Below are 13,057 nucleotides of genomic sequence, written 5' to 3' on the forward strand. Positions count from 1 at the left end.
GTTATTACAAAACCATGTTCTTGGAACAAGATGGTTATCGCATTTAGACTAAAATTGAAATCTTCATGGGCATTTCTAATCAGGTCACTACTGGAGCCTTTTAAGCAACACTTTTCTACTGCAGAATATACTTCTGCCAGGCATGGTGAACGTAGCAGCACGTTTTTTTTTTAAATAACTTGTGTATTAGAAAAAAGAACCACTGGAGCTATCAAGTTTTTTTTTTTAAGTGGAGAAATACTTGCACAAAAGAATAAGTTACTTACCTGTAATCCTAGTTCTCTTCCAGGGGTATACTCATCAAAGTCATAATCACTGAATTATCTCCGCCCATGTTCGGGAACCCGGAACATAGCATAATACATATATATGTGTATATTGTAGAAAAGGAGTACATAGTACGAAAAAATGATACACATATACATGTATAAACCAATAATATGCAGCCCTAAACATATCAGATAGGCTAAGAAAGCCAGAATTACATGCATTTCTCTAGTAAGAAAATAACCCATAACATATAATGTAAGAGAATGACATGTACAGTAATTGCATTCCGCAAAACAACCTTTTATTTTCATCAAAGAAAACAGGTAATGACAGGCAATTAGCCTAAAGAAGGCTGTATACATAAATAACATCCCTGTACTGAAAAGGAAACTGGCACCTCGCCTTTAAGGCCTCAGAGAATCTGAACACTTAGCCTTTAAGGCCTCCAGGAAAACCCTGCTCCCATCATGCACCACAGGTGACAGTTAGGTCAGTTCTTTTGTCAGGAGAGCCGTGGTAGAAGCTTTTCCCCTCATGGAATGGGCCTTTGGCTTCTCTGGAAGGGATTTGTTGGCCAACTGGTATGACAGAAGAATACAAGAAACAATCCATCTAGAAATGGATCTTTTGGAAGCTGCAGATCCTGTGTTAACAGGACCATAGTTAATAAACAAACGGTCTGACTTCCTCAGTGTCTTTGTTCTGTCCAAATAAAACTTAAGAACCCTCTTGGAATCTAGGGAATGGAGAGATCTTTCTGGAGGATTCGCAGGATTCGGAAAGAAAGTAGGTAAAGTTATAGTCTGGTTAATGTGAAAGTTCGAGACTACTTTAGGCAAAAAACTAGGATGTGTTCTGAAAAACCACTCTGTTAGCGTGGAACACAGTAAAAGGTTCCTTACAGCAAAGAGCCTGGATCTCGCTCACCCTGCGAGCGGAAGTAATGGTCACCAGGAACGCGACTTTCCACGTTAAATGCTGTAAGGAAGCTTTATTAATCGGCTCGAAAGGAGCCCCCATCAACTTTGTCAACACAATGTTAAGCTCCCATGGAGGAGAGGGAGATCTGACTGGTGGGTAAACCTTTCTCAAGCCTTCCAGAAAATCCTTTACCACCGGAATTCTAAAGAAAGAAGTCTGGTTGGGGGACTTCCTATAGGCCGTGACTGCTGCAAGGTGAACTTTAATAGAAGCAAACTAAAGCCCAGATCTAGCCAAATGAAGCAAATTAGGTAAAATCACCTGCTCCTGACCCCGGATGGGATCGTGTCCATTGTTCACACACCATAGGAAGAATCGCTTCCACTTGAAGGCATAGGACTTTCTCGTGGAAGGTCGTTTCACTTCTTTGAGATTATCCATACAGTCTGGATTCAATTGTAGTTGACCATATTGGATGACTTCAGGAGCCATGCTGTCAACCGGAGGGAGGACAGGTTGGGGTGGAATACTCTCCCTGCCTGCTTGGATAGAAGATCCGGGCGACACGGTAACCTCTTGTGTGGCACTTCCGATAGTTGAAGGAGGTCCGGAAACCACCATTGGCGAGGCCACTCCGGGGCCAATAGGATCATCCTGGAGTTGGCCCTGTACAACTTGTTGATTACCACTGGTATCAATGGGATCAGTGGAAAAGCGTACAGTAAGTTCTGATACCATTCGATCAAAAGGGCATTCCCTTGAGATCCTTTCTGGGGAAACCTGGATGTGAAGACGGGGCATTTTGCATTTACTGTGTCTGTAAATAGGTCGATGTCTGGCGTTCCCCATTCTCGAAAGATGCTGCGTGCGACAGTCGTTGAGAACCCAATTGTGTGCTTCGACGAAGTCCCTGCTGAGGAAGTCCGCCTGAGAATTGAGGGAGCCCGGTAGTGGAACAGCTACTATTGACAAGTCTCTTGCCAGAAGCCAGTTCCATATGGTTTGAGCCTCTATGGAGAGCGTTCTTGATCAGGTACCTCCCTGTTCGTTTAAATAATACATTGTTGTTGTATTGTCCGTTTGAATTAAAATGGATCGATACTTGAACGACAGAAACAGGGACTTGAGAGCTAGATGTACAGCTCTCAACTCTAGCAGATTGATGTGGTAACTGTTCGGAGTCGGACCTAAGACCTTGTACTTGCAAAGGGCCCATACGAGCACCGCAGCCTTGGATAGAATGGTCTGGGTTGGAGGGTCCTGGTGGAAAGGGACTCCCTTCATCAGGTGTGATCTCTTCATCCACCACCGGATGGAATAATTGGCTGTTTGATGGAGAATTATCTGATCCTCCCAGCCCCCCGATACTTGCATCCATTGGTCCTCCAAACATTGCTGTAGTGGACGCATGTGTAATCATGCGTTTGGTACTATAAAGATGCACGACGCAATTGATCCCAGTAGAGATGACACCTGACGAACTGTGGAGAACTGCGTGTGACGAAGGGTCAGGCATTTTCCTCAGATTGATAACCACCTCTCCTCCGAAGGACACAGGCTTACTTTTTCGGTGTCCAGGAAGGAACCCAGATAACAGATCTTTTGCATCGGGTTTAATATGGATTTTTTTAAATTGACGTGAAGGCCAAAGTTGTGTAGCAGTTGAAGGCAGCTCGAGAGATGATCCTGCAGCAGAGCTGGAGATGAGCTCTTCAGGAGCCAATCGTCCAAGTAGGGATAAATGATTATCCTCTGCTTGCGAAGCAAGGCGGCCACCACAGCCATACACTTGGAGAATGTTCGGGGAGCTGACTTTAGCACGAACGGAAGAACTGAATACTAGTAATGCTGGACAGACACTCGAAACCGTAGAAATTTGCGATGTTTCTTTCATATCGGTACGTGGAAGTATGCGTCCTGCAGATCGATGGAGCACATCCAATCCCCTTGGTGAAGCTGAGGGAAAATTTGATGGAGTACTAACATTCGAAATTTCTCTCTGCAAATGAATCTGTTCAACAGTCTCAAATCCAGTATGGGTCTGGATTCCGTAGTGGGGCATCTTTTTTGTACAAGGAAGAAACAAGAGTAGAGACCTTGATTTCTTTGAGGAGTTGGAACTTTCTCTATAGCTCCTTTGCTTAATAAGGTGTTCACCTCCTTTTGCAACAATCTTTGGTCGCGCTGAGAAATGCCTTTCGGAGGTATAGATGGAGGGGTCTTGAACTTGAGAACATATCCATTTTGAACAATGTTGAGGACCCATTTGTCTTTTGTTATACGCTTCCACTCCTCCAGATGTAATGAAACACTTTCTCCTACCGGAGTGGACAACAGCTTTGGGGGAAGACCCATCTCATTGTTTCTGTGGCTGCTTTGGCACTGCCGACTGCTATTTGTTACCGCCTCTGCCCCGTCCTGGTCTGCGTTGTTTAAACTGGGACCTTTGTTGCGTTTGACCCTGGTTCTGCGATGACCAGTTGGAGGTTTGCCCTCGCTGCTGAAAAGGCCGCTTGTCACAGGGGAGAAAGCGACAACTAAACTTTCTTTTTTTCAAGGCCTACCGCCTTAAGAGTATCTAACTCAGTCTTCAATTTAGCCATTTCTTCATCTGCATGAGAACCAAACAACAACGATCCATTAAAGGGCAAATTAACGATCTTCCTAAGAGCATCAGGCTTGAGGCCCGTGAGGCGAAGCCACGCTGATCTTCGTGAACAGATGCCATGGGCATATCCAGGAGCTGCTAAATCAGCAGAATCGGCCGCCGTATTAATAATCTGGTTAGCAACCAGGCCTCCTTCCTGCACAATCTCCAAGAAATCCTTTTGATCTTCCTGGAGTAATTTCTACGCGAATCTTGTTAAGGAATCCCATAAAGATCTGTCGTATCGCCCCAGTAGAGCGGCTACACCGTACTGCACATTCTCCGTACCAAGGAGTCCATGTTCTTGCTATCCTTCTCTGGCGGAGCAGATGAGATAAAAGTAGCAGAATGTGCTTTCCTGGCAATGGAGACTATAAGAGAATCCGGTGGAGGGTCAGTATGCAGAAATAAAGTATCCTGGTCTGGAGCCTTGTATTTCTTTGAAATCCTTGAGGGCCCCAAGCCCACTGTGGCAGGTGCCAAGAAAGTCTTCATCGCAGGTTCCAGCAACCCTGGCACCAAAGGTAGTTGAGGCTTCGCTGAAGATTTATGGTGTAAAGTTTCAAATATAACAGATGAAGTAACTTGAGATATAGACATGGTTATGTTGAACCTGTTAACACCTCTACATAAAAAACTCACTGAATGTCCCAAGATCATCAACAGGGGAGACCCTGGAAGGTGGAGTTGATGAAATAGGAGGAGAATAGTCTTTATACGATGACCTTGTTGACATGGTCGTTGTAGGAGACCTCTGTCTTCTCCTTGGCGTAGTGATCTGGAGTGCTCTCTTGAGCGTGAAAGCCGTCTTAAAGGTGATCTGGAACGTCTCGGGGACCCAGTAGCAGGAGGTCTTGAGCACTCCATGGTAAGAGGCCTCATTAGGTTTGGGTTGCATCTTCCAGTGTCTAAAGTCCTCCATCCATCTAGGAGACATGTAAATAGGAGGTGGTTTGGGCAGCGGAGAGCCCTCCGGCGTACCTTGAAAAATATTTATCCCCAGCAAAGAAGAAGTCTCCCTCGACGTCTAGCGCCGTGATCTAGACGCTGGTCTTTCCAACTCTTCCACAGGGATAACTTGTCTGTTCCTCGACGTCGAACCAGAATGACCCACCATTGACGACGACCGTGGAGGCGACACTCTGGACGACGGAGATCTATGGGACGAAGCCCTCGACGTCGGCACCTTCGACGTCGACCGCTGATGATCACGCGGTATCCTAGACGTCGACTGACCTCGACAAAGACCTCAGACGGGTCCGAGAGGTTGATCTAGAGCGTCTCGACGCCGACCTTCGAACAGTTGGCGGTAATCTTGAAGTCGACCTCCTTGACTTCAATGGTCACTTCGACGTCGACTGCGATTTATCACGCTTCGAGCCCGAAGCATGCCTTGACGTCGACTTATGTCTCGACGGCGATCTTGACGTCGAGCTCACTTGCTTTTCAGGCCTCGACGTCGATCTACTTCTTGCCGGCGAACTGGTCTTTCACGTCGATCTTACTGGCATTGACGCCACAGGTCTCGACGTAGACTTACTTTGACGGCGATCTCGTCTTTGACGTCTATCTTACTTTTTTAGCTGGTCTCGATGTCGACACGCTATGAAGCCTTTGCTTACTTCTAGCTTCTGGTGAAGCAGATCTTTGCCGTTTTCTCGGAGAGGAGGGCCCTCCAGATGAAAGAGGACTCTGGGCCCTTTTCATGATGTTTTCCTCTCTCCAGTAAGTCAAGAAGTCTGATCTTCTCTCTCTCCTTCAAAGTTCTTCTTGAAAGTTGGAAGACAGTGGTAACATGTCTCTGTGTTGTGAGAAGAAGGTAAACACACTACACAGACCGAATGAGTATCGGACTTAGACATCTTCTCACAGGAAGGACATTTATAAAATAAAGGTGGCATATCTGACTAAAAAAGAATGACCAATTAGTTAGAAAAAGATTGAAAAATACCACCAGCAATAAGAAATATCAAATGAAGTAGGTAGAATATAAATTCTGACTGAAACAAGCCAAAATCAGTTGAGCTCAAGCTCGAGGTTCCTCTCAGAAAGAGCCGGAAAAAAGAACTGACCTGTCACCTATGGTGCATGATGGGAGCAGGGTTCTCCTGGAGGCCTTAAAGGCAAAGTGTTCAGATTCTGTGAGGCCTTAAAGCCGAGGTGCCAGTTTCCTTTTCTGTACAGGGATGTTATTTATTTATGCAGCCTTCTTTAGGCTAATTGCCTGTCATTACCTGTTTTCTTTGATGAAAATTAAAGGGTTGTTTTGCGGAATGCAATTACTGTACATGTCCTTCTCTTACATTATATATTATGGGTTATTTTCATACTAGAGAAATGCATGTCATTCTGGCTTTCTTAGCCTATCGGATAGGTTTAGGGCTGCATATTATTGGTTTATACATGTATATATGCATAATGTTTTCGTACTATGTACTCCTTTTCTACTATATACACATATATATGTATTATGCTATATGTTCCGGGTTCCTGCACATGGGCGGAGATAATTCAGTGCTTATGACTATTGAGGAGTATCCCCTGGAAGAGAATACATCATTCTTGAGTCTTGTAAAATTAACATGCTTGAGGTCAACACAATTAAGACAACATTTTTCTACAACATGAAAACAATAAAACAAAACTGTATTAGTAAATTCTCAATGGAAGTAAGCAAGATGCCGGGGACTGAAAGATGTGCTTCACCTCGCCTCCCTCAACTTAGGGGTTGAGTTGGCAGAGGTGGGCACCTCCTATTCTCCTGAGTTTTCCTGATGATTTTCTCACCCAAAGTGGTGGTGAAACCAGGGGCTGCCATCTGCTGCTAGCAGCAGATGCTGGGGGACACATTACAAAGGGGGCAGGCCTTTGAAGCTTCTCCCTTCAGGCACTGGCCCATCCTGGAGGAGGAGGTTTAACACCTCTGCTCAGAATGTGCACTGTTTCGGGTCCCAGAGAGCAGAGGCTCTCAACCCAGGAGTCCAGAAGCACATCTGTTGGTGAATGGCTGCCTACAGCTAGTCAGAGACCATACAAGGGTTGGTAGTTTTCAGGGGGCACCTCGGCGGTGCCCTCCGTGTACATGGCACAATAAATCAAACACTGGCATGGGTGTCCATTTATTGAGAGGAGTAGTTTGGTACCAAACACTCCGGTGTTCAGTGAAGCCATCATGGTGCAAGGTAACTCGAGTGGTCGAGTTTCCAGCCCATGTACTCTCATAGGGCTTCCCTGTCATTTACAATATTAAGGAATGGACCCCGATATTGTAGAGTCATATCTGTTCATGTGGTATAGTGCACCCTGCCGTAGGGCTGAGAGGCCTGCTAGAGGGGTGACTTACCTATTCCTCCAGGCAGTGCTGGCTGGCATGGCACCCAGGCAGGTAGCCATGTCGACAGTGTAATGTTCTCCCTCACAGAGGCATGCAAGCTGCAAGGGCAGTGGCACAGTCCCAGTGAGGGTGGGGGCCCAGGGGACCCTCTTCAGCTCCCAGGCACCAGGGTACCACTTACTAGGGACTTACAGGGGGTATAAGTACCAAATGGGGATATGGTTTTAGGGAAGGAGCACTGGCACAGGGGACCTGGATTCCAGGGACCGTGTACACTACAATTGAAATCGCATCAAAATCAGGCAAAAAGTGGGGGCTAACCATTCAAAAAGAGGCACTTTCTCGAAGTTCCCATTATTCAGTCTTGTGACTGAATGTCCAAAAGATTTTGCATCACCTAACTATATGGCCAAAGCGATGAATACATTGCATGTATTTCTTGTAGAGGTCGTCTTGGTAAATCTTCCTGTCGTACAGGACTGGTGGGTTTTAAATAAAGTTCTTGCCTTGATAAGCGTCACCAATTTGAACCATGTTCCAAGGGTTTTCTATACGAAATCTGCCTTTTGTGCGTTATCAACCCACATTTTCCATGGCATTTAAAAGGATGACATGCAGAAATGTAATCTTAACATGCCCTTATAGTGACGAACACCCAAAAGCTATTTTTCTCTGTGGTAGGCCTAACTGTTCTAAGAAAAAACCTGACTACATATTAAAATTCCAAATACTTTATCTCGGGGAAGGGAGTTGCTAGAAAAATAAGTTAAACAACTATATTTAAATAGTCATTAAAAATCTAATTTAAAGGTGAAGTTGGCTTTTAATAAATATTAAGGAAAAGTAACTTTTAGAAAGTTACCTTGCCATGTCTGAAGTTACTGAGGGCTACATTTGTTCTCCCACTTATGCCAGTCAGTAATTAGCATTTGAATATGTAGGAAAAAGGTGTGAAGTGCTTCACAGAATGAAACAATAGGGTTATCTGAAAGGGTAGTGCTGACCTCTGACATTCTCTGAACCAGACAGCGTCAAATTGCACCTAGGTCCTGATCTACAGCAACTGCTGACTATTACTAGCACTTTATGCTTCTTGACGCTAACACTAATTAAAATTTTAAAAATTCATATCTCATACCCCTGGTTGGATATTTGGATTTTTACTGAATTTCATTTCGACTTTATTACTGTTTTAGTACTGCATCAATACTTTACAAATTGCCCTCAGTCAAGAATGTCTGCTCTATGCCATAGCTACCTGGTGGTTGAGCGCAGGTTCTTTTAAAGACTTTAATGGTTCACCCTAACAAGGGTTGCTATTATTCCTAGAGTCGATAGTCATTCACCCTAAATATTAATTACATTTCTTACACTCAGCCAAACAAAAACGGCGAAAAAAATACTGTTTATCAGCGAATGGTGGTAAGAGAGATCCTAAGGGACAAACCTGAACAGCAAATGGAAATGAAAGGTGAAGATCAGAAGAGATTAGCAGACAACACACCATCACTCCATTCCATTGGTTGCAAAATAATCAGGCATGAAAACAAGCACATCAATTACTCTTCTACAAAACACATAGAAGGAAACATTCCTATACTTCTCAAAGAACTGTTTGTGTGATATGCTGGAAAATAAAAAGATAATGAACAATTACTTACAATCTGTATCCGTCTATCATCATCTTTGGTAATGCTGATTAGAATCTCAACAAGAGAAGCTATAAGGGACGTTGAAGTGCTTGGCAAAACTAAAATTTCCTGCAGAACCGCAATCAAACGTTTCCTGTAACAATAAATACAGTTATTCACATTTGGTGCAGGAGTATGTTCAATATGCAAAAAGAAAAATCAGTACCAATGTTCATGGTCCCATCAATGACCAAAAAATATTCCAGATTAACCAAAAAATGTAAATGAAAAAAGCAATTAAGAAAGACGGATACACATAGCACACCATTTAAATTAATGTATCTCCAATTTGCCACATTCTATATAATGAGCCGATTCACTTTGTGGGCTAACATTAAAAAAAACATTTTCTTAGGCTGAGACAGAAGGAAAAGTTTTCTATCAAAGGGTTTTCATTATTATTCACAAACAATGAACCGTCTTGCCCATGTGCTGGATCCCAGAATTCCTTTAAAAACGGAGATAAAAAACACTGCACATAAAGCAAAACCTATGCCATGCAAATACACTCACAGAAACTTGCTATTTAGTTCACATTTGTTTTTAAACTATATGTATGGCCTCTGCCCTTGTCTAAATAGCCAGAGTGGCACCAATCCCAGAGGAAGGAAAACCTATCCAAGAACTGGTTTTGTAGGGGGCAGTTACTAATTTCCTAATATTCACCTCTGGGTGTGCCCAGGGCTCTGACCAAGGGAAGAACGATTGTCGTGTTGGATTTTGGCAGAGGAACGCACTGGGATTGTTCAGGGCCATACCCCCCAGGAAAGGAAGTAAAAGTGGGAAGGTATGCCCCTGGAAACATTTCCGTTATTGGTTAGGGAATCACTCCAACACAAAAGCTAATACCAGAAATAAAAGGGCCACCCCTGGCTACCTTCAACAGAACACTGCTAGACCTGTGGAAAACAAACACTGCACCTGCTGAACCAAAGGACTGGAACTCAGAAGGAAGACTGAGCCTGCTATTTTACCTGGTGAGAAAACCCCAAGGGATGGACCTGCCCACACTTAATTCCAGGAGAGTGGACTCCAAGAGCTAGTTGCCTAGCCTCCTGTTAAGCTCTACAAACATAAATACTTCAAGAAGCCTGCATCGAAGAAGCCACTTGACTACTACCAACTGGATTTGATTCGACCCAGCTGGTGGCTACAGGGACATTGAATCCAAATTAACCAAGTGTTGCTCAAAAGCTCCTGGCCCTTTGGCTGATGTTAGTGTACACCTCCCCCCCCCCCCTCATGATTGAAAAAGTGGACACTTACCAGCTTTATCTCAACTTTTTTATAAAGGAACCATAGGCTGCCGCCAAACCGCAGCCCTGGTGATTGCATCGCCGGTCAGATTCAACCTGCCAGTTTGCACCACTGAATGCAGCTTGACTTCTAGACAATCTTTTAAGTCCCAATGAGGAGGATTTCACCGGCAAGAACACCGAACAGCACTATGCAGTCATCGAGCTCTCCATCTGAGCCAGCCAGCAGCCCGTTCCAGCAAAGAGAAAGTTCCTCTAGAAAACAGACAAAAGGGACCCTGGTCCCTAGAGTTGATCGACACTCAATCATTGTCAGCCTTAACTTCCGGCTTTGTCCTTGTAGACAGCAACCAGAGACCTACAGTTGGCGCTTTGTGCTTTTTTGGCGCTAAAAACTGTAAAACTCATAAAAAACAAATCTCAGTATACTTACTGAGGTCTCATAAGCACCCCCTCCCAGTTAATAATCCACTTTCACATATCCATCACAGTCTTACCCCACCGACCTTTTCTAAATCCCTGCTCCATTTGAATCTTTTGGTTTCATCTTTCATTCACACACCACTCAGACAGAGGTCTGTTCTTCACCATGTACAAAATGCTGCAGCCTCCCTCTTTCTCAGCTCAATCGACCTAGCCAAATCTTTCCCCACTAAGGGAATCCACCCCCCTCTCCCAACTTTTTGCCTGGTATTTGATGCACCTATGACTGAAGTGTACTGGGTTCCTGCCAACCAGTTCCAGTGTTCATTCCCTAAAAACGATACCATGTTTCCCACAGTTGGCAATACCTTTAGCACCACCTGTACGTCCTTAGTAAATGGGACTCCTGATACCTAGGGCCTGAGGTACTAAAGAGGGTCCCTAAGGGCAGTAGCATCAATTGTGCCACCCTAAGAGACCCTTCACCAAGCACATGCAAGACTGCCATTGCAGGCTGCGCGTTTTGGTGCAGGCAAAAGTGAAACACGACATGTCGCACAACTCTGTGTGCCAAGTCCCCTAGCACTGCATGTAATATTTATTAGCCACCCCTACAGCAGGCCTGACAGCCCTAAGGCAAGGTGCTGAATATTACATGTGAGGGAATACCTACAGAGGCCTATATGCCCCTGTATTGGTCAGTCTTAATACTGCCCGTACAAGTGAACCAGGAAAGCCATCTTGAGATATGTGCAATACACTGGTGAAAATGAGTTCCCCGGCTACATGATGAGTTCACCGAAAAAACATCTCATATTGGTAAACTCACACTGATCCCAGTGCTAGGTTTACCAATAAATGCACCCAGCCGGCACCTTAGAGGTGCCTCTGAAAACCTACCAGCCACTGGTGTACTTGCGGACTAGTATCTGTGAGCCTCTCACCCAAGACACTATTCAGACCTCTTAGGGTGAGAGCCTTTACTCTCAGGAGACCGAGAAAAAAAGCTGACCAGGAAGAGGGTTTAACACCTCCACCCACAGCGTGACCTGCTGATTAGCCTCCCTGGACCGGCAAGCTTCAAAGAAACTGTTGCCTTTGGAATTAGAATCTGGCTCCCGTCACAGGACAGGAAGCCACAGTCTCTGTCCAGAGCCCCCTTGGCACCTGGACAGGCAGAAAAATTAGCTAGTCAGGAAGGCATGCCACCTCCAGGCTATAACCCCCCTAAAGTAGGCTGCAGAGAGGAGGACACAACTTTTCAGAAGTAGCCATCTTGGTGATGGCATACTTGGGAATTCTAGGACAGGGTTATGCCTACTTCCCACAGGAAGTAATCATATAAGGGCATTTTGACCCCAAAGGTCAGTAGCACACTGGATACTACCCTATATTCCCCTAGCGTCCATAAATTTAGTATTTATGGGGCAACCTGGCACCACATAAGCATATGCCGACGACCACTAAGGAGGCCGCGAAGAGCCGCAAAAGCAAAGGACTGAAGATAGCACCTCACTTTGCCCCAGTCCTGCTGTCCCATCTGCTGTTCTCTGTCTAACATGTGCCAAAGACGACTCGTCCTGCAGCTGTGTGCCTCCAAAACATGGGAGGACTGCCTGCCTTCAATAAAGACCATGACCTCCGGAAGAACAGTGGAACTGTTCCCTGCATTCTGTAGGAACTCCCAAAGAAAAGACTGAGGCTTTCGGAACCGGCAAAACCCAATAACTGAAGCAATCACAGCTCGGGTCGCCTCCGATCAGAGTTGAAGAGGGCCAGTGTTGTCAACAAGGTCCCCTAGCCCTCCAGAGCTTCAGTCCATCATGTGCTCTCCCCTCTTGGACTCCCCGACGTTGCAAGCAGCCTCTGCACGCAGGCCACCTCGACCAGGACTGCTTTGGTAAGGAAAAACCTGACACATCTGCACTCGAGGACCAAAGGTGTTCCTTTGTTCCAGGGCATCACAAAGCCTGACCCCACTTGCTGTTTTAGCTAGACTAGCCTCGCCAGAGCCTCTTTCCGCAGTGACCAATCTCAAATGAAACGCATTGGGCTCCTGACACGGTTTTGCACTCTGCACCTGGCTGCCCTCGTGCTGCTGGTCTTCTTTCTCCCATAGGATAACATTGCAGAACTAAGAAATTTCAATGTGTTCACTTTTTAAAGTGAATAGAACTTCTATTTAAACACATACCTGAATGATGTTTCTACGAAGCCTAAACACATATAAAGATACTAGCTGGTCTTATAAATTGGTGTGGCTCTCCTTGAGTTGTGTGTGTCATTTATTGATCAGTGTCTATTTGCAAATGCCTTGCACTCCTCTGTGTTGAGCCTAAGGATGCTCAACCGCACTACCCCATAATAGATCGATTTCGTAGCAAGTCCCTGCCCACTTATAGGGAAACCCCTGGACTCTTTACACGATATATCAGATTTTTGATACATCACTAAGAGCCAGCTTCCTACATTGGTGGTGCAGTGGTGGATACAAGACTTGACCTTTGCTGTACCA

At 45.1% G+C, this 13,057-nt stretch overlaps 1 protein-coding gene across 1 annotated transcript in view; it reads right to left on the reverse strand.

Annotated features, from left to right (window-relative positions):
* Window positions 1-13,057, reverse strand: part of NCAPG (non-SMC condensin I complex subunit G) — a 453,174-nt gene that overhangs the window by 221,929 nt on the left and 218,188 nt on the right. The window contains exon 10 of the mRNA XM_078678420.1: window positions 8,834-8,957. Within this exon, the coding sequence (XP_078534546.1) occupies window positions 8,834-8,957 (124 nt within the window). The remainder of the gene's footprint in view (window positions 1-8,833; window positions 8,958-13,057) is intronic.

The sequence above is a fragment of the Lissotriton helveticus genome, chromosome 2_2 (assembly GCF_964261635.1).
Source record: "Lissotriton helveticus chromosome 2_2, aLisHel1.1, whole genome shotgun sequence".
Lineage (NCBI taxonomy): Eukaryota > Metazoa > Chordata > Amphibia > Caudata > Salamandridae > Lissotriton > Lissotriton helveticus.